Raw genomic sequence first — 24,721 nt, 5'->3', positions numbered from 1 at the left:
CGCCCGCCCATCCAGGCCGAGCCGCCCAATCGGCGCTCGCCAAGCTCGGTCCCGCCCCTGCGGCCGGCCAATCCACTGGCGAGGCTGTTTCGCCCTTCGTGGAGGGGCGGTGCCGGGCACGCTGGCAACGTTGAGAGCGTGACTGGCCCGCCTGCGGGAGGGGGCGGGAAGGCAGCGCCTCCGACCAATGGGGAGCCGCAAAGGCCGTGAGTGGCGGGCCCGGGGCGGAACAGCGCCGTTGGGTGCAGAGAGAGCGAACTCCTGGACAGGTGGGAAGCGGCCACCCGCATTGTCCATACAAGTCCTGGGAGGCCGAGGAACAGGGAGGGAGGAGCGTACCCAGGGCAGAGGCAGGCCTGGGGTTCTAACGCTGGCGCTTGTGGGTGGCTAGAGACAGGAACTTATCAAGAGACCCGACCACTTTCCAGGAAAGTGACTTAAGCCCTCCCCACCCTGCTCAGCCTCAGTTTCTCCATCCGTACGGCACCTGCCTCCTAGGGTGGTGTTTGGCAGTTTGTTTGTTTTGCGTGGTGTCTGTAATATTTAGACTCTGTGCTTGGAAATGGGGCTGAGGAAGAGTTGGGGAGAGAATTTCCCCATCAGCCTTGGAATAAAATCCAAACTATTCCCAATTCTTGTTTGCCTTTGTGAACCTCTCTGACCTCATTTCTTACCACGTGCCCTGCTCACACTGCTCCAGCCCACCTCAGGGCCTTTGCACATGCTGTTTCCTCAGCCTGGAGCCCCAGAACTTTGCTTAAACCCCTCCTTGTCATTCAAGGCTTTCCCTGACCACCTGATGTCAAACAGCCACTCAGTCAAGTTTCTCTTTTATTTTCTTCACAGCACTAATTCCAATCTGAAATCGGAAATTTATCTTGCGTTAAAAAAATGTACAAATGTCCTCATTGTCAGTTCCCCCCTACCCGTACCCGTGCCCCACCCCCTTAGATGCTGACATCTTGTCTGTTTACTCACTGCTGAATCCTCGGCACCTAGATGGGGCCTGACACATGGTGGGTGCTCGGTACATATTTGGGAATAAATGAGACAAGACCAGACATTAGGCAGAAATGAGCCAAGGTGAGGAGGCTGGAGCAGCAGACACTGCAGAGATGGGGCTGGGAAGAAAGAAGGGAGAAGGTGGGGGAGGGAGAGTGTAAGGGGACACCCTGGCAGAGGCAGATTTGGGGGACCTGGGTGAGCAGAAGATGTGGTCTGAGGTGGGAGGAGTCCAGGGGTGGCTCATGCTCCCAGGAGTTGCCAGGAGGGGAGTGGACAGGGCAGGGGGCTCCTGGGGGGCAGCTGTTGAGCTATCGTAAGGGTGGCCTCTGATTTGTCTGGGGGCGGTGGGCCTGGGTTGGGTCGTGGTTGAACATTATGGGGAGCAGGTCCCCCAGCCCTCAGGGATTCCCTGAGAATGGCAGGCACAGGGCACCTCCCACCTGCCCACCCAATCCCCCTCAGAAGCCCAGGGCCCGTCCACACCCTCCAGGGCATTTGAGGGAGGGGGTGGGGGATTATAGAAATGTGAAGCCTGCCTCAGGTCTGGCTGGCCCCAAGTGCAGCAGGACAACTCAGATGGCACTGAGGGACACTCTGAGGTGAGTGCAATATCATCAAAGAGGTCGAGGGTGGAGGCGTCCAGGGCTGCGAGGCTCAGGCTGGGGCTGGCATAGGGTGCCTCGGTGGGAGCCACAGCACAGGCCACCCCCAGGAAGGGGGACGGAGGCGGCGGGGGTGGTCTTCGGGGTGGAGGTCTCTGTGGAGGTGCCTCCTGGGACAGGATAGACAGGGCCAGCTCCTGGGTGGCAGCTTCAATCTTGGCAAACTGCCTGCAGGGAGACAAGCATTACTAGCCATGAAGCATCCCCCCGCCCCCGTCTGCCATCCCAGGACCAGTTTTTCCCTTCTCCTCCTCTCCATTTTTCTACTCTGGGCTACCTGGTTTCACTTTCTTGAGTCTGACGGCTCAGTTTTTCTAACCCCGTTCACAGGGGAGCTCTGAACAGCTGTGGGGGTTGTGTACTGCACAAGGCGGCACCTCTGGTTCAGGACAATGCACATTTTTGACATTTAGACTTATTATGGCCACATCCCAACATATAAAAGTAAAAAACATCTGAAGGAAAGGGTGCCTTAAAAAGTGTCTTCCACACAAGGCATGCCGTGGGCTGGGGGGCATGTGTAACAGTGACGCCCTGTGGATTCCGCTCCTTACAGAGCTCTTGAATCTGCCCACCTCCACATCTCCACCAATCCTTGGTGAAGTCTCCATCATTTCCCATCTGGATGACCACAATAGCCACTGCACTGGCCTCCTCTTAGCATTCCTACCCCTCAAGAACTGTGTGGATGGATCTCACAAACCGTGATGGGCTCAGTTACATCTCCCTGAAATTCATAGGCTGGAGGTTGAACCCTCAGTGCCTTAGAACATGAGAAAACAGGAGGGCAGCTTATGGGAAGGAGACCCCATGAGCACCTCTGGCAGCACGAAGGGCCCTGTTCCTGGATCTGAGTGTTGTTTACACTAGTGGGTTCCCTTTGGGGAAATTCGTCAAGCTCTACGCTGGTACTGTGTGCATTTCTTGTAGTTGCTAAACTTCCAGCAGAGGTTTTACTTAAACAGGTAGCTGACATTGTATGCTTCTGTTGACGTGAAATGTCCAGAATAGACCAGTCCCTGGAGACAGGAAGTGGACTGGTGGCTGTCGGTGCTGGGGGAGGGGGCATGGGAATGACTAGCAATGGGTATGGGATCTCCTTGAGGGGGATGAAAATGTTCTGGAACCCAATAGAGGTAATTGCTTGCAAAACATTATGAATATACAAAACGCCAATGAACTGTACACTCTAAGACATTCAAAATGGTGAATTTTATGTTACGTCTATTTTACCCCAAGAAAAAAGGCTCATAAAGAAATTAGTGTGAGCTGCCACTCCAGAACTCTCTTTGATGCCAGGGAGAATAGCTTTGCTCTGGGTCCCCAGGGAAAATGTGCAGAAATGGGAGGTCAGGTTAAATGGCACAGGAGGGGGGTGGGAAGAGAGGGAGGAGGAGTTGACTTGAACAGACTCGGTATAAATGACATTTAGGGCTGAAGAGTCATGACATTTGTGATTCGCTTGAGCTATTTTAAGAAGATAGAGGAAGGGAATAGGCTAAGATGTTATGGGCAGTGAAGTCTGATTGATGGTACGTGAGTGACCTTTAGACCAGCGGTTCTCAAACTTGAGTGCACAACAGAACATCTGGAGGGCTTTGGCAACACAGGCCCTTGGGCCCCCGGGGTTTGGGTTCTGCAGGCCTGGGGTGGCGTCCACGGATCTGTGTCTCTGGCACACGCCCAATCCGTGCTGAGGGGCTGATGCTGCGGGTCTGGGGACCACTTTTTGAGAACTGCTGTGTCAGACCGCTGTCTTGACTTTTCTGTAGGTTGGAAGTTCTTCACAATAAAATGTCAAAAATCCACATGCATGGGTGGGAGGGGGCCCTTGAGGGAGCAGGGCCTGAGGGGATCTGGAGGGAGGAGGAGGACGTGGGTGGGAAGGTGCCGAGGATAGTTTGCCTCTGACCTGGATTTTCTCAGGTCGAGGCTGGGTGCTCAGGGGGATATGCTGCAGAGCTTCCCCGGGCTGCCATGAGGCAACTCGTGGGTGGCCTGGGTCTCCAGGGAGCGTGTGGCAGAGCCATGCATGGGGCTGGGCATGTCTGGGATGCTACAGGGGAGAAGTTGGTCCTGGGGGACCTGGGAGGTGAGAGGCTGGCATTAGCCCAGGGTCCGGACTGGAGGTGGGCAGGGAACCCAGATGGGGTTGGAGATGGGGAGGGTCCTGGAGTGGTTGATGAGGGGCTGAAGAGCAGTGAGAAGGCTCTGGGACGTAGCGCTTGACCCTCTTTGAAGAGATGCGTGTTTTCCCCTTCAATAATGGGTGTGTAGGGTGGTGGCCTGGACCATTCTGGGCGTGGCCAGGGCTGGGCATCCTGGAGGAAGGCGCTTGTAGTGTGGAGGCAGGAGTTAGGTGGGACCAGGCTCCTATTTACTCAGATTGGATTCCAATACCTCTCAGAGCAAGGTTCTAGGCTGGTGGGGAGAAAAACCTGCTTTGAGAAAAGCAGGTCCTTGGGCAAGTCACTTTACCTCTCTGTGCCTCAGTTTCCTCATCTGAAAAATGAGGATTATAATAGCATCTACCTCCTAGGGTTATTATGGGGGATTAATGTTCATTGTGAGCGAGTGTGATAAGTTTATACTAAAGTGCTTAGAACAAGCACCACCATCATCACCATCATCACCATCACCATCGTCACTATCACCACCGTCACTGTCATCACCGTCACCATCACCACCATCACCACCATCACCGCCGTCATCACCATCACCACCACCATCACCATTACCACTACCATCGTCACCACCTTCACCATCATCATCGCCAGCGTCATCACCATCATTATCACCATCATCACACCATCACCRTCACCACCATCACCATTACCACCACCATCATCACCACCTTCACCATTGTCATCACCGTCATCATTATCACCATCATCACCATCACCACCACCATCGTCACCATCATCACCATCACCATTATCACCATCACTACCACCATCACCATCACCACCGCCGTCATCATCGCCATCATCACCATCACCATCACCACCATCACCACCACCATCATCGTCATCACCACCATCATCACCATCATCACATCATTGTCATTGTCATGTGATGATCGTCATTGTCATGTGATCATCATCATCATCATCCCAAGTCCCAGAGAGGCTGGATCCAGGCAGGACAGCAAAGTGGTACAGAGCCTGGGTTGAATCCATTCTTCAACTATGTAGTTTGGATAAGTTGTCGAATCTCTCTGAGCCTCCTGTTTGTAATGTAGGGACAAAGTCAACCTACTGAGCAGATTTACTGGGAGTGTTAAGTGACATATTGTATGTCAAACCCTTAGTATCATAAACCGGGCCCACAGCAGGTGCTCTTAAGCAGGTTACTGTCACAGCGGGAGGAGAGAGCACAGGGCAAGGTGGGATGGGGCTGGGTGGAGTGTGAGAGGGACAAGCGTGAGCACAGACCTGAAGGAGTTCAGGTCCCCTTCTACATTCCCAGAGACAGGGAAGGACATTGCTCCACAAAGGGTACAGATGTGCAAAGGCCCAGAGGCTGAATGGTAGAGTCCTAAATGGGGATCTCCTTCTTTCTGTTTCCCTCCCCCTTGCACTCTGCTCCAGCCACACTTGTTCTCAGACATTCTAGTAGTGTTCCTGCCTCAGGGCCTTTGCACAGGGCTGTCTCTTGCCTGGAATGCTCTTCCCTCAGGCATCCACAGTCTTATTCCCTGGCTTCACTCAGGTCTTGGCTCAGTTGTCACCTTCTTTATAGAGCCTTACCCACTTTACCTAAAAGGCCAGTCCTCCCCCAGCATGCCGTCCATAGCCCTTACCACTTCATAGCATGCCATATAATTTTTAAAAATGGAGGTAAAATTCACAGAACTTAAAACGGGCCACTTTAAAGTGTGCAATTCAGTGGCATTTCGTACCTTCACAATGTGCGACTACCACCTCTAATTTGTCCCAGAACTTTTTGTCACCCTAGAAAGCAGCCCTGAGCCCTTCCCCCAGCACCACTCCCGGGCTTTCTGGCCCTGCCTGTTCTGGATGTTTCACATGAATGGCATCAGGTGATACATGGCCTTCCGTGTTGGGCTTCTTTCACTCAGCATCATGTTCTCGAGGTCCATCCACGTATCACTCACTTTATCCACCGTCCCTGACCGCCGCCTTCCTGCTGGAGCCCAAGCTCTGTGAAGGCAGGGGCTTCTGTCTGCATTGCACGATGGATCTCGTGGGCCCGGGACACAGTTAGTGCTCAATAAATGCATCTTGAGTGTTGATTGCCTCCCAGGGTCCCCTTCTCTCTGTTCTGTATGGGCCCCATCTCCCCCACTCTGAGCGGTCTGGTCCCTCCCCACCCCCCTCTGCCCACCTCCCCCTCTTCCAGCCCCCCTCACCTGCAGATCTGGTTGTGCAGAAACCTCCTGTGGTTGGGCCTCCTTTTGGGGGGCCGGGTCCGCCGGGGGTGCAGAGTGCGCAGCATGTGGGTAGTGGCCCCGCTCATGAAGGCACACAGTTCCCGGGGGCTGGGCTCAGAGACTGCAGGGGCTGCAGGCACCCCGGGGTGCATGGCCGGGGGACAGAGTTGCTTCTCCACAATATTCCTGCTGCTCAGAAAGCAGCTCCCAACTCAGAGGAGAGAGGAGCAGCCAGGGCTGGGAGTGCAGGGCTGGGGGGGGGAAGGCAGACAGCACACTGGAGGAGAGGGGGCCTTTGGGAGGGGCAGGCCAACTCTGGAGGGGAGGCAGGGCTCTGGTTGGAGGAGGCACGGCCCAGGGAATTAGGACCCGTCCTCCTTCCTAAGCCCCATCCCTACCTCCTGGAGGCTTGGATGCTGAGCTTCGAGGAACTCGTGGGTGGGGGCTGATACAGGAAGGGAAGGGGGGGGCTTTATGTGCGTCCCTCCCCAGAGACCCAATTAGCACATAGTTGGACCTGGGATATGGGACAGGGCAGCATGGTGGGGGGCAGAGAAAAGCGCCTGGAGATAGCCAATTATAGGCACAAAGGCCTCATTAGGAGACGAGGCCAGGGGCTGAGTCAACCGCATCGATTAGCGTTGAGGACCCTTAATGGGAATTGAGGGGAGGGGGCGGCAGGAGGCTTGGGTGCACGCTGGGAGGGAGGGGGCACGGCTCCCTGGGAAGGTGTTGGGAGCCTCCAGCTGCGCCAAACCACGGACATCTGCCCCCCCACCTGCAGCTGTACAACCCCCCACCACCACCCCGTGCCTTCCTGGGCTCTGGCCAGGCATCCTGGAGAAACTGGCTCTGAGAGGGGGCTCGCCTGTGCCCCAGGCCTCCAGCCAGCAAGAAGGTTGGCTTCTGTGTGGGGGTTGAGCCCCAAACCCTGCATTTTGGCTGGAGCAGGAGTGAGCAAGGGAGGGGGCAGGGCACACATGCTGGCTGGCCTGGTTGCTTAGGTGGGTGACAGGAGGGATTGTTCCTGGCACAGCCTGGCTGCTGCCATGGGAGGGGAAGAGAAAACACGGGTGTGGTTTCCCTAAAGGCATTTTACTGAGGGACTAGGGGGCCCTTGGTATTTGGGGGAAGCAGAGAATAGGCTGGGACATGGTGGGCGGAAAGGCTGGCTCCTGGGGCGTCAGGAGTGGGGTCCTCTTGTTTCTGGGAGGGCGTTGGCCAGAGTGGGGTACCTGGTCTGGGCTGTGGCAGGAAAGCAGCGTCTCCGTGTTTGCTCTGGGGGGTTGTGTTGCAGGTTTGCGCTGGGGGAAGTGTGTGGGAGTGTCCTCGGGGTACGATTTACCACAAACCTGGTGCCTTAAAACCGCCTACATTTATTCTCCTGCAGTTCTGGGGGTCACAGGTCCAAGATGGGTCTTCTGAGCTGAAGTGCCGCGTTCCTTCTGGAGGCTCCAGGCCAGAAGCTGTCCCCCTCACCTTTACCCACCTCCAGAGCCTCCCGGACGTCTCCAAGCTCATGCTGCAAGTAAGTGGCCAAGCTGGGATTTGAACTTGAGGCAGCAGAGGCCCTGACAGAACACCCTTGTGGGCAGGGTCAGTTGGGGGGCGACGGTAACAGAGGCCGGTCCCAGCTGGGGATGGGACAGCAGCAGACACCGAGCGTCCGCCTTGGGTGCCTCTGAGGGTCTCCAGCCCCCTCCTTGGGTGTCTCCTGTCCTCTCCTCCTCACTGTCTCTGACCGCAGCGCCCAGCTTGGCTGTGCTTCTCAGCTTCTCTGACCGTCTGTCTCTACAGGGTCTCTCAGAGTCTGCGTCCCCGTCCCTTGGCCTGGGCAAGTCGCACGTGTGTGTGTGTGTGTGTGTGTGTTCACGTGTGTGTGCGCATCCTGGGCGTGCATGTGATGTGGGACAGCCTGGAAGTTTTCCTGTCCTGTGACTTTCAGGCCCAGAGGGGACCGCACAGGGTCCCTTGGCTAAGGGGCCGTGGGGGAGGAGACCCTCTGGAGGTTCGGGCTCAGGCTCAAGGACAGGCGCTGCATGGCTGGGGCGTGACCTTTCCTGGCCTGGCTCACGCCACCAGGACCAAAGGACAGCATCTGCTAGCCTGCTCTATCCCTCTGCAGGTGGAGTCGGACCGCAGCTAGGGCCGCCCGCCCTTCCGGCTGTGGCCCAGGGATGCTCCACCAGGGGGCGCCCACACCCAGGGCAGTGCTGCGAGGCCGGGCAGGAGCGGCCGCACCCCCACCTTCGGGCCCCTCTCCTCCTGCCTTGTCCTGGGTAAGCCGGGGAGGGGGTCGTTTAGTTGTTTAATTAACATGGATTGAAAACCTGCAGTGAGCAGGACAAGCACAGTCTGTCCCCGGAGGAGTCTGGGAGGGAGACGACACACGACGAGCAAGAAAAGACCAGTCTGGGGTGATGGAGCTTGGATGGAGAAGGGGTGGAGAGGGAGGGAGGCAGAAGGTCTGAGAAGGTGACAACTGTCCTGCAGCCTGAGTGGAAGAGAGGGCAGCCAGGAGCTTCACAGGCAAAGGGAGCAAGAGGAAGAGAAGTGGACAGAAGCCCCAGGGTTCTGTAGGCCAGGTAGGAGTTGGCTTATGAAGGCAAGAATGAGGAGGAGCTACGCAGGGTTTGAAGCTGACGTTCTGCCTAGACCTCAGGGCCCTGCCCCAAACCTCCTTTCCCGGCCTCGCTGCACCTGGAATGCGGAGACCCCACTCCCAAATCCCCCTCTAATATGCGGAGGGGGGTACTAAGGTGTCAGGATCAGGCCAGGAGCCCAGACAAAACTTGTCTCTCAGGGGTGCCTGGGTGGCTCAGTGTGTTAAGCCTCTGCCTTCAGCTCAGGTCATGATCCCAGGGTCCTGGGATCGAGTCCCGCATCCGGCTCTCTGCTCAGCGGGGAGCCTGCTTCCCTCTCTCTCTCTGCCTGCCTCTCTGCCTACTTGTGACCTGTCTGTCAAATAAATAAATAAAATCTTTTAAAAAAATAAAGATTTTATTTATTTGACAGAGATCACAAGTAGGCAGAGAGGCAGGCAGAGAGTGAGAGGGGGAAGCAGGCTCTCCGATGAGCAGAGAGTCCTCCCTGTGCTTCAGTCAGGTGGACACATAAATGCAGGGCTCCATCCCAGGACCCTGAGATCATGACCTGAGCTGAAGGCAGAGGCTTAACCCACAGAGACACCCAGGCACCCCTAGAAATAAGGTCTTTAAAGGGGTAGTTAAGCTAAACTCAAGTCATATGTCTATGCCCAATCCAATATGCCTGGTGTCCTCATAAGAAGAGGAAATTTGGACATGGACAGGTACAGGGAAGACCATGTGAAGACACAGGGAGAAGACAAGCTGTGGAGGCAGGCCTCAGAAGAAACCAACCCTGCCGACACCTTGATCTTGGACTTCTAGTCTCAAATATAAGAAAATAAGTTTCTGTTGGTTGAGCCACCCAGCCTGTGGGACCTCGTTAGGGCAGCCCCAGCAAACAAACACAAGAAGTATATTAGTTATCTATGTTGTGTCACAAAGAACCACAATTACCATGGCTTAAAATCATGTACTCTGATTTTCTCACAGTTCCCATGGGTCAGGAGTCCAGGCACCACAGCTTACCAGGTCCTCTGGTCAGGGCTTCATGAGGCTGTGTTCAAGGTGTAGGCTGGGGCTGCAGTCTCGTCCAAGGTTGGGGTCCTCTTCCGGGCTCACGTGGAAGAACTCATTTCCTTTCATCTGTAGAACCCATGGAAGCAGGTGGCTTCAAGGGCAGAATCAACTATCATTTCACATCTCTCACCTCTAGCCCCAGTTTCAAAGACCTCGCCTGATTATATCAGGCCCACCCAGGACAACCTTTCTGTATTAGCATTCTTCAGGGAAACAGAACCCATAGGATCTATATCTGTGTCTATTCTAGCTCTATATCGAGAGACAGACAGAGATGTTATGTATCTTACACTTTATATATAAAGAGATCTGCTATATGATGTTGGCTCATGCAATTATGGGGGAGGTCCCATGATCTGCTATCTGCATGTTGGAGGCCAGGAAAGCCAGTGTGTATTTCCAAGGCCCAAGAACCAGAGAGCCAATGGTGTGGATTCCAGGTTGGGTCTGAAGGCCTGAGAACGGAGCACTGAGGGCAGGCAAAGATCAGCTTTCCTGCTCAGTCAGGTAGAGAGAGAATCGAGCCTTCCTGCACCTTTTTGGTCTAGCCATCCCAGGGATTGGGTGATGGCCACCCACAGTGGGGAGGGCCATTGGCTTTACTCATTCTCCTGATGCAAATGTTTCTCTCTTCCAGAAACACCTTCACAGACATGCTCAGAAATCGAGTTTAACCAGATACCTGGGCTTCTTGTGGCTCAGTCAGGTGGACACATAAAATTAACTGTTACATTTCCTTTATTAACATCAAATGACAGGGAGCCTTGACTGCACCTGCCCAGATCCCTTCACCTTTACCATATCACATAACCTATTATGGGAGTGATGTCTGTCATGTCCACTGGTCACCTGAAGAAAAGGCACTTGGTGTACAAGGGCGAGGGTCACTGGGGATTGGCATGGAAAGTGGTGGCCGCTCCTGGGGAGGCCTTTTGGTGCGTATCTGTCCCTGTCCACGTTTTTTTACTGAAAACAGAGGGATGTGTTTTCCCTGTACAGAAGGGACTGTGTGACCCAGGGTGACTGCCAGGGAGTCTCCTCTGGCCCCTGCACTGGGATGTGACCATGCACATGGGGACCTGCTAGATGGGCCTTGGATGGGGGTGGACTCCAGGGCTGGAGACACTCCTGGTTATATCACTTCCGGGCTACAGGAATCACTTCCTGGTTCAGGATGTCACGTCACTTCCTGGTTCTGTGCCTGGCCAAGAGACTTCAGAGGACCTCTACTTACCCCCCAGTCAAGTAGGGATCACACTCCTTCCCTGAGACAGGCCCATTCGGGCAAGGATGGCTGGGCACCCATGGGAACCCCAAGAGATGTCAGAAAGGAGCATCTTCAGTCTGTGGGAGGCATAGGCCACCCCCTGGGCTCCTGCCCACCCCCCACCTTGCTTAAAGTGCATCTCTGCTCTCTTTCCTGCACTCAAATGAAAAAAGTTATTTTTAGCCTCTGGCCCTGGGAGTCCTGTCTTTGGTCCCTATGCCTCCTGCTGTGTGTGTAGGGGGAGCAGGTGCTCCAGGGACATCTGTCACCCCAGCCCCTAATCCTCTCCTCTCTAGGGAGCACAGGTGGTCATCACGAAGACGGAGTGATGGGCAGAGTGGCCCAAACCAAAATCTAATTCCGCATGGCCCAACATCACATGCCCCCTCCTTCCAGAGGAAAGGGATGTGGATTGGAGGGCTTGAGCATGTGGGGGCACCACCCTGTGATCAAAGAAGGCAGGCCCAGGCTCTCATCCTGGCTGGGCCACCTTGGAGCTGGACTGTTTCAGAAACCCAGGACACATTTCCCAGGACCCACAGTGTGGCTGTCAGGGAAGGGAGGGGGGAGTGTGAGGAAGAGGGAAAGGTCCAGGCTCCCCAGTTCCTCTCAGGGTCTCTCTTCTCCTTTGACCACCTGTAAGGGTGGGGCTGCCTTTCTCTGGAATCGGGGGTGGGTGGAGTGCAGATCCTTGCCAACCCTTTCTTGGTTGGCAGCTTTGGGATGCTGGTGGACAGAGAGGGACACAGGGGCCTTTGGGGCAAGAGTAACAGCTGAGGTCCCTGAGAAGGGTCAGGTAGGTCTTGGGTACCTTCAAAGCCTGCATTCCCTATTCCCAGCTCTGTCCTCCAGGATGAATGGTTCATCTGGCTGCTAAGGCGGGGGGCAGGGGCTCAGAGGGCCTGGGGCTGGATTAGATGCCTGATCTAGTCGACGGGGTTAGTCTCCCCCAAAAGCACCGGGGACAAGGTGTGGCTGGCCAGAAACAAGAACGCCAGGGGTCTGCAGTGGTGTTTGCTAGGTTCCACGTTTAAACTCCTAGAGGTCTTCACTAACCCATACCCACCTCTCCTGCTTTATTTTTCTTAGCAGCATGTAGAATGGGACATACATTATCACTTGTTTATTCCTTATTTATTGCCATCCCTCACCCCTGTAGATTTTATATAAACTCACCGGGACAAGACTTTTGTGGCCCTCGCGCCCTATTGCTCTGTGCCCAGCTCTAAAGACAAGACCCAGGAGGGGCCTGGATCAGGACAGAGGGTCTGGATACCACAAAGCCTGACCTGGGCCCCTCTGATGATTTCCTGTGATCTTATCTGTCTCAGACACCTGGACTCCCAGTTTGCTTGTCCGTATGAGGTCCCATGAGGCCCCTCGCAGAGGGTTCTACATGGTGTCTAGCTACTACTGTTTGAAAAAAAGCAGTTAAATCTGCACAGCCAGTTGCTTGAGGCCATTGGGTTCAAAACCTTTCCTTGCTTTCTGGCTCCAGAGTAGGGGATGGCGGACGAGGGCAGGTCCTGGGACTTTGCCCTCTCACCTCTCTTATTGTACCTGCTGACTGGCAGGTAGAGGGGGCCTGGCTGGGGCTCTGTTGGCACGGAGAGCTCCTTTCACTATTGCGGACCCCAATGGCCTGAGATGAAGCAGGTGGGCCTGGGTTCTCCCCACAGCCAGCTGGGCCATACATTCCACATCCACACCTTGACCCAGTGTGGAGTCCTCTATCTGGAAGCAACCTTAGGGAGTTGGGGAGCTCCAGAAGCAGGTGGTGACCAACACCCCCCCTTCACCCCCCAGCCCGAGCCTCATAACGCTACCCTGGTGCCTGCAACTCTCGCCTTCCCATCTCTATTCCTCAGTAGCTCAGAGCTCTGCTCCTGTGTCCCTGCCAGTCCCTGGGCAGCTTCCTTTCTGGCAGAGGAGGTAAAAGCTGAAGTGAGAGGGATGTTCAGGATAAGCTGGAATCCTAGGATTTCCATGCACGAGTTCACTGGAGACTGCAAAAACCATCCTGTGGGGCCGGGACAGGTCCACATCCACTCGGGTCACAGCTGAGTTTGGGCCTGCCTGGGGGGCCTTGGGAAACCGCCTGGGAGGCTCATTCAATGAAGAGTAGCACTTGCTTCCGATCAGACCCTTGCTGGTTGCTGCAGATGCTCGGGTGAATCATGGCTGAGTGCGGCTGGGCCTGTAACAGGACCCCACCTAGCATGGCGGGTTTTCCTGCAGGAGTTGAGGAGGTGTGGGGTAGGAGCAGAGGGGCCTTTTGGTCCGACAAACAGCTGAGGCTGAGGGGGATTGTCCTGGAGCAGTGGTTCTCAACCAGAGGACATGTGGGGGAGAGAAGGTGGAGGCCCGGCACAGGGAGGCTCCTGACCCCCTACGAGGCTCAGGATGGCCCTCACAACAAGGAACGGTCTGGCACAGATGTTACGAGTCCCATGGTTGAGAAACTGAGCTGGATGACCTGCAAGAGCCGGTATGGCTCAAAGGCTGAGGCCGTCCTGGGCTGTCGTGGAAAGGAGGGATGGGGATCTGGGACAGCTCAGTGTTTCCCTAGGGTCCCAGGCCACGAAGGAGAGAAGGCATAGCTGGTTCGTGCGCAGACGCCCAGGAACCGCAAGCGCTGGGACCTCTGCGGGGCAGGAAGCTTCGTGGGCCTCAGTTTCCCCAACGGGGCAACTAGAGATCGGGGCTTGGGGGCCGGGCCAGGAAGCATCACAGCCCTGGCCGGCGAGGCCGTTTGCAAACCAAGGTGCCGCAGAGGGATTCTGGACAGAGAGGGAGAATCGATAGTCAAAAAAGGGAACAGGCCACCCCATGTCCAAGCCCCGCCTTCCCGGGCCTTGCGCTGACTTCCGAAACGACCGCGTAGTTGGGGGCCGGGCAAGAACTACAACTCCCACAATGCCGCGCGCCGCTTACGCTACGGAAGGAGCGACCACCGCCGGCCAACGGGAGGGGCGAGGCGGGGCCTCGGCGCACGTGGCGTCGTGACGCGCCAACGGCGACGTCGGGGTTTGTGTGCGCGAGAGTCCGCCGATAAAGGTTGGGTGCCTCGCGCCGGGGGCTGTTGGGAGGGAGCGCGCCCCCGCCCCCCTCTCAGGCCCCCACTCCCGTCCCGCCGCTGCCGGGGCCCCGTCTTCCCGTCGGCCCCCGCGGGAAGGCCCTAGGTCTCCCCCACTCATTCCCCCGGTCGGGGCCGCAGGTGAGAGACCGGAGGGGTGGGGGTGGGGGGAGGGGCCGGAGGGCGGAGACGTTGGGGAAACGGCGAGCGTGAAACCGGAAGGGACGCCTTAAAGGGAAGGGCGCTACTTCACCTCCGACTTCCGTCCGCTAGGCGGGCTCCGCCCTCTTAAAGGGCAAGGGCTGTTTTTAGAGGGGCGGGTCAGGTTTTGCGTTCCTCGCGGCTTCCCGCTTTTTCTTCTAAGGACGGGCCCTCTTGTAGAAAGGTCGCGGACAGTGTCCCGGACATCGACGGGGTAGCTTCTGAGCCCTGGTGGCTTCGAAGCCCTCTCTAGCTTAGCTCAGCAAAGGTGGAGTTCGGTGGGCAGCGGGAGCAGCCTCTTAAAGGGGAAGTCGGGCCTGATGGAAGGGTGTGGTCCGGCTTTGGGCAGGTTGGCTCGGCCCAGGGCGGTCCGCCCAGGGCGGTCCGCTCTCGTTTAAGGCCTGCTCGGCCTTCCGAGAGGCACGTGCAGCTTCTCGTAAAAGGACTTGCTTCCATTTTAAAGAGGACGCTCATCGTATTAAGGGAATCTTGATAGCCCGTCCAAGGGGATGCCCGGCCTTTTTCATTCAGGACACATCTTCGCAGGGCTCGCTCTGCCAGACGTTGTTTTAGGCGCTGGAGTGCGACAGTGACTAAGATGCCACTCGATTTAGCGGGCAGAGGGCTAGGGATGCTGCCGAGCGCCCCACAGCCCTCGGGGCAGGCCCCCGGCACTGACCAGCCCCACATCTCAACAGGGCTGAGCGTTGGAAACCCTGATGAGAAGCAGGTTGGGAGGTGATAAGTGCTGTAGAGAATGGGGAGTGTTGGAGGGGTGGGAAGTCTACGTCGGGGGCAGGGAATGCCTCTGCGGTGACATGTCAGCAAGCACCCTGGCAGGAAGGGGGTGGTCCCTGGCGGGGGGCCTGGGTGGTGTGAGGCTAGCAGGAGGTCAGGGAGGGAGGCGGCCAAGGGCATGGGAAGTCTGCAGGCTCCTGCAAGGCATCGGTCTTCTCTGAAGTGGGAGCTGTAGAGGCCTTTGGCAAGTTCCCCGCAGCCTCTGTGTTGGGCGCACACTGGGGTAGGGCTGGAAGCATGGAGATCTGTTTTAGGAGGGTGTTGCCGCTGCCTAGGAGGAAGGCCCTGGACAAAGGTGGCAATGGGGGACTCAGAGAAGTGGCCACATTCCAGATATGTTCGTGCTGGGACAGGAGAGCCCGCCGATGGGTTGGGCATAGGTGGTGAGAGAAGAGGCGATGCCTGGGGAAGGGCCGAGTGGCTTTTCAGGGAGGGAGATTGTGGGTGAAGAACGAAGCAAGCAGGAGAGTGAACCCCCCAAGTTAGATTTGGGGCATGTTAAGTTTGAGTTGTCTGTGGGGCGTCCGTATGGCACACTGTAGCAGAGGGATTAGAGTTCAGAGGAGATGGGGTCAAACAGAGATACAGACTGAGATCTGAGAACGAGTGGGGGCTCCTTGGGAGACAGTGTGGATGGGGAAGAGGACAAGGATGGGCAGAGCCCGGGGCTCAGTTCACAAGTCAGGGAGGTGAAAAGGCACCAGTGCCCCAAGGTGAGGAGAGTAGGTAAGGAGCAGAGACCTTGCATTTCGGCCCTGAGGAGGCCAGGAGTGGAGTCAGGGGAGGTGCATCTGAGTGATGCGGTTTGAGAGGGGGAAACGCACGCTTTTTGTTTTGTTTTCATTTGAGAGAAAGAGAGAACGCAGAGGGAGAGTGAAAGGGAGAAGCTGACTCCCTGCTAAGCCGAGAGCCCAGTGCGGGGTTTGATCCCAGGACCCCGAGATCAGGACCACAGCTGACGGCAGACGCCTGACTGACTGAGCCACCCGGGCACACTTTGACAGCCCTTGGAGTTGCTTTGTTGCAAAAGGGGTGGGGAGAAATAAGGCCATAGCTGGAGGGGGTGGTAAGGTGAAGGGTTTTGTTGTTTGTTTTAAAGAGGAGAGATGCAGCTCGTGGATAACTGAAACAGTCTGGGAGATAAGGAAAAGTTGTAGGTGGGAAGTCAAGAGTCCATGGGCCAGCAGCAGGCAGGGGACGGGATAGTTCTGGAATTCTCAGCTCAGCGCTAGTGGTGTTCAGTGCTGTGGAGGCCTGTCCTGTGCACTGGAGGGTGTCCAGCAGCATCCCTGGTCTCCCCTCACCGGATGCCGGGAGCACCAGCCCCTCCAGGTGACAGCTCGGGTCTCCAGGCATCGTCCCCTGGGATGGGAGAGTCATCCATTCTTGACAATCACTGCTTTTGCAGTTGGAACATGGGAACGTTCTCTTCTGCTTGCTTTTATGTTCTCAGTGGCAAGGTCACCTGCTAAGAGGAGGAGGGGGAAGGATAGAGGTTTGAGGGGAGCAGAGGCACGTCCAGTACCACCTGCTGGGTGGGAGTGTGCGTGGTGAATGGACAGAGGAGGGCAGTGTGAGCGGTGCCAGGAACTTTGAGATGCTCGGGCGAGAGCGCAAAGGGAGACTGAAGCCAAGGCCGCCCACCGGCTCAGTCGGTAGAGTGCTCAGCCCCTGATCACGGAGCTGTGAGTTCAAGCCGCACATCGGGCTGGGCATTACCTAAAAAATAAAATCCCGGGGCACCTGGGTGGCACAGCCGGTTGAGCAGCTGACTCCTGGTTTCGGCGAAGGTCATGATCTCAGTATCATGAGATCAAGGCCCACATCAGGCTCCACGCTCAGCGGGGAATCTGCTTGAGATTCTCTCCCCCTCTACCCCTCCTGCTTGTCCAGGCTGTCTCTCTCTCTCTCTCTCAAATAAATAAATAGATCTTTAAGAAAAATAAAATCTTAAAATAAAAAAATTTTTAAAAAGGGAGACTGCAGCCAGGCAGGAGTGAAGATGTGGATGGGGTGGTGGGTGCAGAGCCATTATGGGTCTGGGGGAGGTTAGGGATCTTTGATTAATACCCAAAAGGGAGAAGGCGAGCAGGATGGGGCATGGTGGAGGATGGAATGCTCGCAGGGCTTTAGTTACAGTGGCATCCGGAACTGGTGGGAACTGGTATTGAGGTGGGGTGGAAGATGAGGTTTTAGAGGGAGAAGGGTCAAGTGTCAGATGCCAGTGTGCTAGAGAGACCCCAGGCTTCTTCAAGGAAAGTGCCGATCTGTAGAGGGAAGGAGCTTAGTCCTAGGGGAAGTGCTGGGCCTCCTAAAGACCACGCACAGCTTTCTCAGACTTGTCTGGCCTGGAGGGGATGGCCAGCATCCTATGGCTGGTAAGCACTTCTCCCAATTTTCCAGAACTTTCTGTTTTCAGCACCTAAAGCCTTGCACTGGGGCAGACCCGGACCACTAGGGGCCCTGATCTTAAGGGAGTCTCCCTATCCCTGGCTGGGGGGCTGAGGTGGTCCTGTCTGCCTCTTCTGGGGCAAAGGTGTATGGCCAGGTTGAGAAGATGGGGTGTTTGGGTGGAGGAGGGGTGAGCTTCCGTCTTCCCCTGACCCAGAATCCCCCGCCAGGTGTGATGGTCGGCTCCCACGCAGACATGGCACCTGCTTCTACCACCGAGGGGCCCGGGGAGAAGCCCGGCCCCGCGGCCCCCACGCCGGCGGCCCAGTATGAGTGTGGGGAGTGTGGCAAGTCATTCCGGTGGTCATCTCGGCTCCTCCACCACCAGCGCACGCACACGGGCGAGCGGCCCTACAAGTGCCCCGACTGCCCCAAGGCCTTCAAGGGCTCGTCCGCCCTGCTCTACCACCAGCGGGGCCACACGGGCGAGCGCCCCTACCAGTGCCCCGACTGCCCCAAGGCCTTCAAGCGCTCCTCGCTGCTGCAGATACACCGCAGTGTGCACACGGGCCTGCGGGCCTTCACGTGCGGCCAGTGCGGCCTGGCCTTCAAGTGGTCCTCGCACTATCAGTACCACCTGCGGCAGCACACGGGCGAGCGGCCCTACCCGTGTCCCGACTGCCCCAAGGCCTTCAAGAACTCGTCCAGCCTGCGGCGCCACCGGCACGTGCACACGGGCGAGCGGCCCTACACCTGCGGCGTGTGCGGCAAGAGCTTCACCCAGAGCACCAACCTGCGGCAGCACCAGCGGGTGCACACAGGCGAGCGGCCCTTCCGCTGCCCGCTCTGCCCCAAGACCTTCACGCACTCGTCCAACCTGCTGCTGCACCAGCGCACACACGGCTCCGCCGCTGCCGCCGCCCCCGCCGCCACCGCCCCCGCCGCCCCACCGCAGCACGAGCCCGGCGCCAAGGTCTTGGTGTCGGATGCCTACTTGCACGCGCCCGCGCCGCCGCCGCCGCCTGCGCCTCCCCCCGTGGTGCCGGAGCTCTTTCTGGCCGCGGCGGAGACCACGGTGGAGCTGGTGTACCGCTGCGAGGGCTGCGAGCTGGGCTTCGGCAGCGAGGAGCTGCTCCTGGAGCACCAGCCCTGCCCCGGGCCCGAGGCCGCCACCCCACCCCAGGACGGGCACGCCACCACGGTGCCCAAGGCAGACCCCGCCCCGCCGACCTCCCAGTCCCCGCCGGCCCCCGCGCCACAGCCCCCGCCTGCCTCCGCAGCCCCCGGCTTCGCCTGCCTCCCGTGCGGGAAGTCCTTCCGGACGGTGGCCGGCCTCTCCCGCCACCAGCACAGCCACGGCGCAGCCGGTGTCCAGGCGTTCCGCTGTGGCAGCTGCGACGGCGCCTTCCCGCAGCTGGCCAGCCTCTTGGCGCACCAGCAGTGCCACGTGGAAGAGGCGGCTGCCGGACGCCCGCCCCCCCAGGCGGAGGCCGCCGAGGTCACCTGTCCCCAGGAGCCCCTGGCCCCAGCCGCCACCGCCCCGCCCGCCGCCGCTGCCGCCGCGACGGCGCCCGCCCCCGCAGGCACTGAGCGGCCCTACAAATGCGCGGAGTGTGGCAAGGCCTTCAAGGGCTCCTCCGGGCTGCGCTACCACCTGCGGGACCACACGGGCGAGCGGCCCTACCAGTGCGGCGAGTGCGGCAAGGCCTTCAAGCGCTCCTCGCTGCTGGCCATCCACCAGCGCGTGCACACGGGCCTGCGAGCCTTCACTTGCGGCCAGTGCGGCCTCACGTTCAAGTGGTCCTCGCACTACCAGTACCACCTGCGGCTGCACTCTGGCGAGCGGCCCTACGCCTGCGGGGAGTGCGGCAAGGCCTTCCGGAACACGTCGTGCCTGCGGCGCCACCGGCACGTGCACACGGGCGAGCGGCCCCACGCCTGCGGCGTGTGCGGCAAGAGCTTCGCGCAGACCTCCAACCTGCGGCAGCACCAGCGCGTGCACACGGGCGAGCGGCCCTTCCGCTGCCCGCTCTGCCCCAAGACCTTCACGCACTCGTCCAACCTGCTGCTGCACCAGCGCACGCACTCCGCCGAGCGCCCCTTTGCCTGCCCTGTGTGCGGCCGCAGCTTCGTCATGGCGGCCTACCTGCAGCGGCACCTGAGGACGCACGCCCCCGCGCCCACGGCCGCCGCCGGCCCCGCAGCCCCCGCCGCCGGCTCCCAGCCCCCCGCCCCGCTGGCTGCCGCCCCAGCCGCGTCTGCCACCCAAGACGTCCACGTTCTCCCGCACCTCCAGGCCACGCTCTCCCTCGAGGTGGCAGGGGGCCCGGCTCCGGCCCCGCCCCCAGGCCAGGCAGCCCCCAACTCCCAGACTTTTCTCCTGGTGCAGACTGCCCAGGGCCTGCAACTCATCCCCAGCAGCGTCCAGCCCCCCACGCCACCGCCCCCACCGGCTCCGCCCAAGCTCATCCTGCTGCCCTCGTCCAGTCCTGGTGCCGGGAGCAGCCGCGGTAGGCAGGGCCCACTAGCAGCAGGAAAATCTGGCCAGGCGCCTGGAGTAGTATGGCTGCCAGGTCCTGGGGGACTGGGGGTTCAGAGCGGGGGCAACGCAGGGGCCAGCGGGGGAGGGCAAAGTCTCATCGTTCTACAGAATGTAGGGGGTGGGGAGGCAGGGGCACAGGAAGTGAGTGGGGTCCAGCTCCAGCCCCTCCGGCCAGCCCCCGAAGTGACCGCGGTCCAGCTCCAGCCAGCCCAGGAGGTGACCACGGTCCAGCTCCAGCCGGCTCAGGAGGTGACCACGGTCCAGCTCCAGCCTGTGGCAGGCCAGCTCTCCAATCCCAGTGGGGGAGCAGTGACCACTGAGGCCCCCAACCTGCTGGTGGTTCAGAGTGGTACAGCTGAGGAGCTGCTGGCAGGCCCTGGCCCCGGGGAGCCCGGTGATGGTGACGCCAGTACTGGCGTCGTCCAGGATGTCCTCTTCGAGACGCTGCAGACAGACGAGGGGTTGCAGAGCGTCCTGGTGCTGAGCGGGGCAGATGGCGAGCAGACCCAGCTATGTGTGCAGGAGGTAGAGACCCTCCCCACTGGGCTGGCAGAGCCTCCTGCCCCAGGCCCACCGGGACAGAAACTGCTCATCATCCGCAGCGCAGCGGCCACGGAGCTGCTGGAGAACAGCCCCGGTGGGGGAGGAGCTCCCACACTGCAGCTGCTGACCCCTCCACCACCGGGCCAAGCCTCTGCTCCAGTGGGCATCTCCACGGCACCCACCTCCCAGATGGTCCAAGTGGTACCCACTGGAGCTGCCCCCGGAGGCATGCCCCCACAGGGCCTGCCCTCTATCCAGATTGTCCAGACTCTGCCCGCAGTCCAGCTGGTGCACACATTTTGAAAAGAACCACTGGGTTCTTGAGGGCCCCACACAGAGACCCGGACTCCCTGCTTGGGCTGGACTGGGCTGGGCGGCGCAGGGGGGCAGGGGAGCTGCGGGCTGGGCTTGCTAATAAAGACCGGAATCTCCTCTCCGCGGTTTTTTTCTCTTGGGGGCGGCTGCGGTGGGGGCAATGTCACGGCGGTAGCCACCTCTTGGGAGCTCGGAGTCTTGTTCTCTATTGCTTCCGGGGTCTCAGGGGACTGACTTTGCGATTGGGAGCCAGACACTTCCAAGTGAGGTTCTGTTTGTTCTCCAAAAAGAGGAGGCGCGGTGGTCACTAGAGTGGGGAAGAGCGGGGATCCAGAATCCGGGTTGCGCCACTTGTTCGCTGTCAGTCACCCCACCCGTCCCCTCATCTGGAAAATGGGTGGGTGGGAATCCCTGTCCCAAAGGTCCCTGAGAGAAAGCCCAGGTGGCTTGGGTGGAGGTTCCCGGGGTCGGATCTGAGTTTGGGAGCCGGGAGCGCGGGACGCGGCCCCTCCCGCGAAGGCCGCAGAGCCAATGGGAACTGGTGCGCTCCGGTCGCCGGCCCCCACCCGCCTCGCAGCTTGCTTAGCAACCGCCGTCGTGCGCGTCTCCTCTGCCGGCCGCGGAAGTACAGTCCTGCCCGGCCCCGCGACTGCTCCTCCCTCTGCCCCTGCCCGGCCCCGCGACTGCTCCTCCCTCTGCCCCAACTCCGCCGGGGTCGCCGCTCCCCGCTCCGGTCCCTCCCCGGCCACCCGGCCACCCGCCCGCCCCGGCCAGGATGCTTGGCAACCGTCGCTAAGGCAGGGTGCGGGCCCCGCCCCCTTCGAGCGCGGCCGTGACGTCACTTCCGCAAGCGACCCCTTCCCGACCCTGCTGCCCCCACACCTAGTGGAAGGATTGAGGCGACCTGCCGAGGTTCTTGCGGTGCCTGCTCCCGCGACGCGGGTCGGGGACGCCTGTGGGGCAGGGAGCGTGGTCCAGGCTCTGGCCGTTTGGGGGCGGGGGGAGTTCCGCTGACTCCCCAGGGCAGCCCCGGAGCCTGGGAGGGAGCCCGGGCTGCGGGGTGTTGGCGTCTGCAGGGCTTTTGGGGGGGGGGAATTCGCTGAGCATCGCGGCGGGCAGAGCGGGGGAGGTGGTCCAGGGGACTTGAGAAGGGTCGCGGGGTGGAGGGTGAATCCCGTCCTGCCTGGAACCTCGCTCGGGGGCTCCGAGCGTCCCCAGTGTCCGCATCTGGACCCTGCTGCTGCTGGTCCCCATGCCTGGGGCGCTGTGGGGACGAGGGGGTCTCTTCACTGACGCTGGCCTGCTTGTTTCACCAGGTGCACGCCTGCTCCCCTCAGGGGCGCGGGAGCCTGGGGGCTGCCATGGCCCCCGGCCACTTGTCAGTGCGGGAGATGAGGGAAGATGAGAGACCCCTGGTGCTGGAGATGCTGAAGGTGAGAGCAGGCGGGGACGCCTCGTGAGTGGCTCCGGACACCTGCCTGAGCCAGCCGGGACTTCCGGAGCGGGATGCGTTCCTCTGAGAGGCTTCCTGGCTCGGTCCCTGACTTTCCTAGTGCCTTCTTCCTACCCTTGGGGTCAAAAAGGTTTTAGGGGCGCCTGGCTGGTTCAGTGGGGACCGCAGGGTCGTGAGTTCAAGCCCTACTTTGGGTGTAGAGATTACTTAAAAGTTTTCATAGCTGGAGGGCTGTGAGATGCTTGTGGCATCAGCTCTGTACCCCCTTTGCAGACTTCACCCACCCTGCGCCCCCCCCCCCCCCTGACCCCCCCCCCCCCCCGCCAGCCCACAGGAGCCAGCCTCCTCCCCAGCACTCTCCAAGCAGAGCCCTTGGGCCTCGGCCTGGCGCTGAGTAACCCCCCGACCCGCCGCCCCCCAGCGCCACCTCCTGCTGCCCAGAGAATGCTCCTCCTCGGAACTGGGCCAGGCCCCTGTCCTGTGCTCAGCCTCACACCTGCAGCTCCCCTGCATCGTGTGTCCCCCACAGCTCCCACCTCACTCACTCGCTCAGGACCCAGTGTGCCGGACACTCTTTACCGGAGCCCAGAGCAGACGCGGGCTGTTCCCTGCCTGTTCCCTGGCTGCAGGCCCCATCACAGCGCCTTCCCTTCTCCTCCACCCCTTTGCGCCTGCCTGGGCACAGCCCACCCCCTCTCCTCTCCCTGGAGGTCCCATAGCACGGGGGCCCTGGTGGGAAGGAAGGCCCAGGACCCCGGCTCTGACGGCGCCTTCCGCCCGCAGGCAGGTGTGAAGGACACGGAGAACCGAGTGGCCCTCCACGCCCTGACGCGGCCACCAGCCCTGCTCCTCCTGGCAGCGGCCAGCAGCGGCCTGCGCTTCGTCCTGGCCTCCTTCGCCCTGGCCCTTCTCCTGCCCGTGTTCCTGGCTGTGGCAGCCATGAAGCTGGGCCTGCGGGCCCGATGGGGCTCGCTGCCTCCGCCAGGCGGCCTGGGGGGCCCCTGGGTGGCCGTGCGTAGCTCGGGCGATGTGTGTGGGGTCCTGGCCCTGGCCCCAGGCTCCAGCGCTGGGGACGGGGCCCGGGTCACCCGCCTCTCTGTCTCTCGCTGGCACCGCCGCCGAGGTGTGGGCCGGAGGTTGCTGGCCTTTGCCGAATCCCGGGCACGGGCCTGGGCAGGCGGCATGGGGGAGCCCCGGGCCCGGCTCGTGGTCCCTGTGGCGGTGGCAGCGTGGGGGGTGGCGGGGATGCTGGAGGGGTGTGGCTACCAGGCTGAAGGGAGCTGGGGCTGCATGGGGTACACGCTGGTGAGGGAGTTCAGCAAGGACCTGTGACTCTGGACCGCGTGCGAGGGAGAGCACTGTGAGTGCTGACTGTGTGCAGGTTCTCGCTCGGTGGATGCCCAGCCTGCCCGGGGCCCAGAAGCAGGTCTGCAGAGGGTGAGACCCCCACTGCAGGCCAATGTCTGCCTGTAGTGTCTGAACTTTTCATAGAGGTCAACTGTCCAGCTCCCAACCCAGGTTTTGTCTGCACTGAGACCTCTCCTCAGTCTGGTGCCAAGGTTGCACCATTTGCGTTCCAGGCCTGAGCCTGGGAGAGCGAGATGGGGAGGAGGAGAGCGGGCCTGCCCTATGGGGTAGGACTTGTGGCAGGGGCACCCCAAGTAGGGACGAGGCCCTCCTGGGAGTGGGGAGGGGTTTACTGACTTCTCGGAGCGGGTCAGCAGAGCCTTTGCAGAGGAGGGTAGCCTACCCAGAAAGAGGCCCTGGCCAGGACAGGGTGGGTGCCCGGCTGCCCACGCCGGGCCCCTTCCCGGAAGGTGAGCTGAGAGGGGCCGCCAGACCCATCTGGTTTTTTGCACCGATTGTTAATAAAGCTTGAAACTGCTGTGTGCAGAGCTCTCTCTCTCTGATGCCTTTTCCAGTCTGCGTCGGAGTGCCCCCCCCCTCTGTCCGGCTTCTCCGTTTCCCGACTTGACATTAATTGTTGCTGGGGTGCTGGGCCGGGAGAAGGGGAGGCAGTGAGCTCACGGCAGCCCTGCTCCCTGCCAGCCCTCTGACTCACGCTCCCCATTACCGAATTTTTTCCGACTCACAGCTGCCTGGTGCAGAGTGGGGGGTGGGGGGAGTGAGTGAGTGTGAGTTTGTGTGTGTGAGTGTGCGTGTGGAGTCCCCCTCCCTCACCTTACACTCAGCGCTTAGTCCGCCTGCCCCCCCATCTCTGGCTTCCCTGGGGTTCACCCAGTGCCCCCTCGGATGGGGGCCCGAAGGGTTTGCATCCAGCCCCACGAGGGCCAGCCAGGAGGGCTTCCTCAGTCCCCCTTCCCAATCCAGGAAGTCCTTCCTGGTGTCGAGCTGTAAGCCCTCTTGCTGCCAGTCTGGATCCATGGTCCACCCGCTCCACCCTGGTCTC

The 24,721-nt window shown here is 59.9% G+C and overlaps 2 protein-coding genes across 6 annotated transcripts; both read left to right on the top strand.

Moving 5' to 3' along the window:
• Positions 1-14,000: 14,000 nt before the first annotated feature.
• Positions 14,001-21,053, top strand: ZNF628 (zinc finger protein 628). The gene is made up of 3 exons (XM_032848604.1): positions 14,001-14,209; positions 17,689-18,366; positions 18,397-21,053. The coding sequence occupies exons 2-3, from the start codon at positions 17,694-17,696 to the stop codon at positions 20,844-20,846; spliced, it is 3,123 nt and encodes a 1,040-aa protein (XP_032704495.1). The 5' UTR covers positions 14,001-14,209; positions 17,689-17,693; the 3' UTR covers positions 20,847-21,053.
• Positions 14,111-24,206, top strand: NAT14 (N-acetyltransferase 14 (putative)). 5 transcript variants are annotated; one of them, XM_032848690.1, is made up of 3 exons: positions 14,111-14,209; positions 22,175-22,291; positions 23,095-24,206. In XM_032848690.1, exons 2-3 carry the CDS (start codon positions 22,220-22,222, stop codon positions 23,641-23,643), a joined length of 621 nt encoding a protein of 206 aa, XP_032704581.1. In that variant the 5' UTR covers positions 14,111-14,209; positions 22,175-22,219; the 3' UTR covers positions 23,644-24,206. The 5 variants fall into 5 exon arrangements, with proteins under 5 accessions (XP_032704581.1, XP_032704577.1, XP_032704580.1 ...); XM_032848686.1 differs by lacking the exon at positions 14,111-14,209 and adding an exon at positions 21,408-21,479; XM_032848689.1 differs by lacking the exon at positions 14,111-14,209 and adding an exon at positions 21,668-21,779.
• The last annotated feature ends 515 nt before the right edge of the window (positions 24,207-24,721 follow it).

This window comes from Lontra canadensis, unplaced genomic scaffold (assembly GCF_010015895.1).
Source record: "Lontra canadensis isolate GAN:19392208 unplaced genomic scaffold, GSC_riverotter_1.0 scaffold206, whole genome shotgun sequence".
Classification (NCBI taxonomy): domain Eukaryota; kingdom Metazoa; phylum Chordata; class Mammalia; order Carnivora; family Mustelidae; genus Lontra; species Lontra canadensis.
Note: the sequence above shows the minus strand (reverse complement) of the source record. Positions and strands in the feature narration are given on the sequence as shown.

Bases quoted from the DNA above. Each gene is read 5' to 3' on its own strand.
- ZNF628 (XM_032848604.1), top strand. From the start codon at position 17,694: ATGGTCGGCTCCCACGCAGACATGGCACCTGCTTCTACCACCGAGGGG. The intron at 18,367-18,396 runs CCGCTGCCGCCG...CCGCCACCGCCC, and splicing joins CCAGCGCACACACGGCTCCG to CCGCCGCCCCACCGCAGCAC.
- NAT14 (XM_032848690.1), top strand. From the start codon at position 22,220: ATGGCCCCCGGCCACTTGTCAGTGCGGGAGATGAGGGAAGATGAGAGA. The intron at 22,292-23,094 runs GTGAGAGCAGGC...TTCCGCCCGCAG, and splicing joins TGGTGCTGGAGATGCTGAAG to GCAGGTGTGAAGGACACGGA.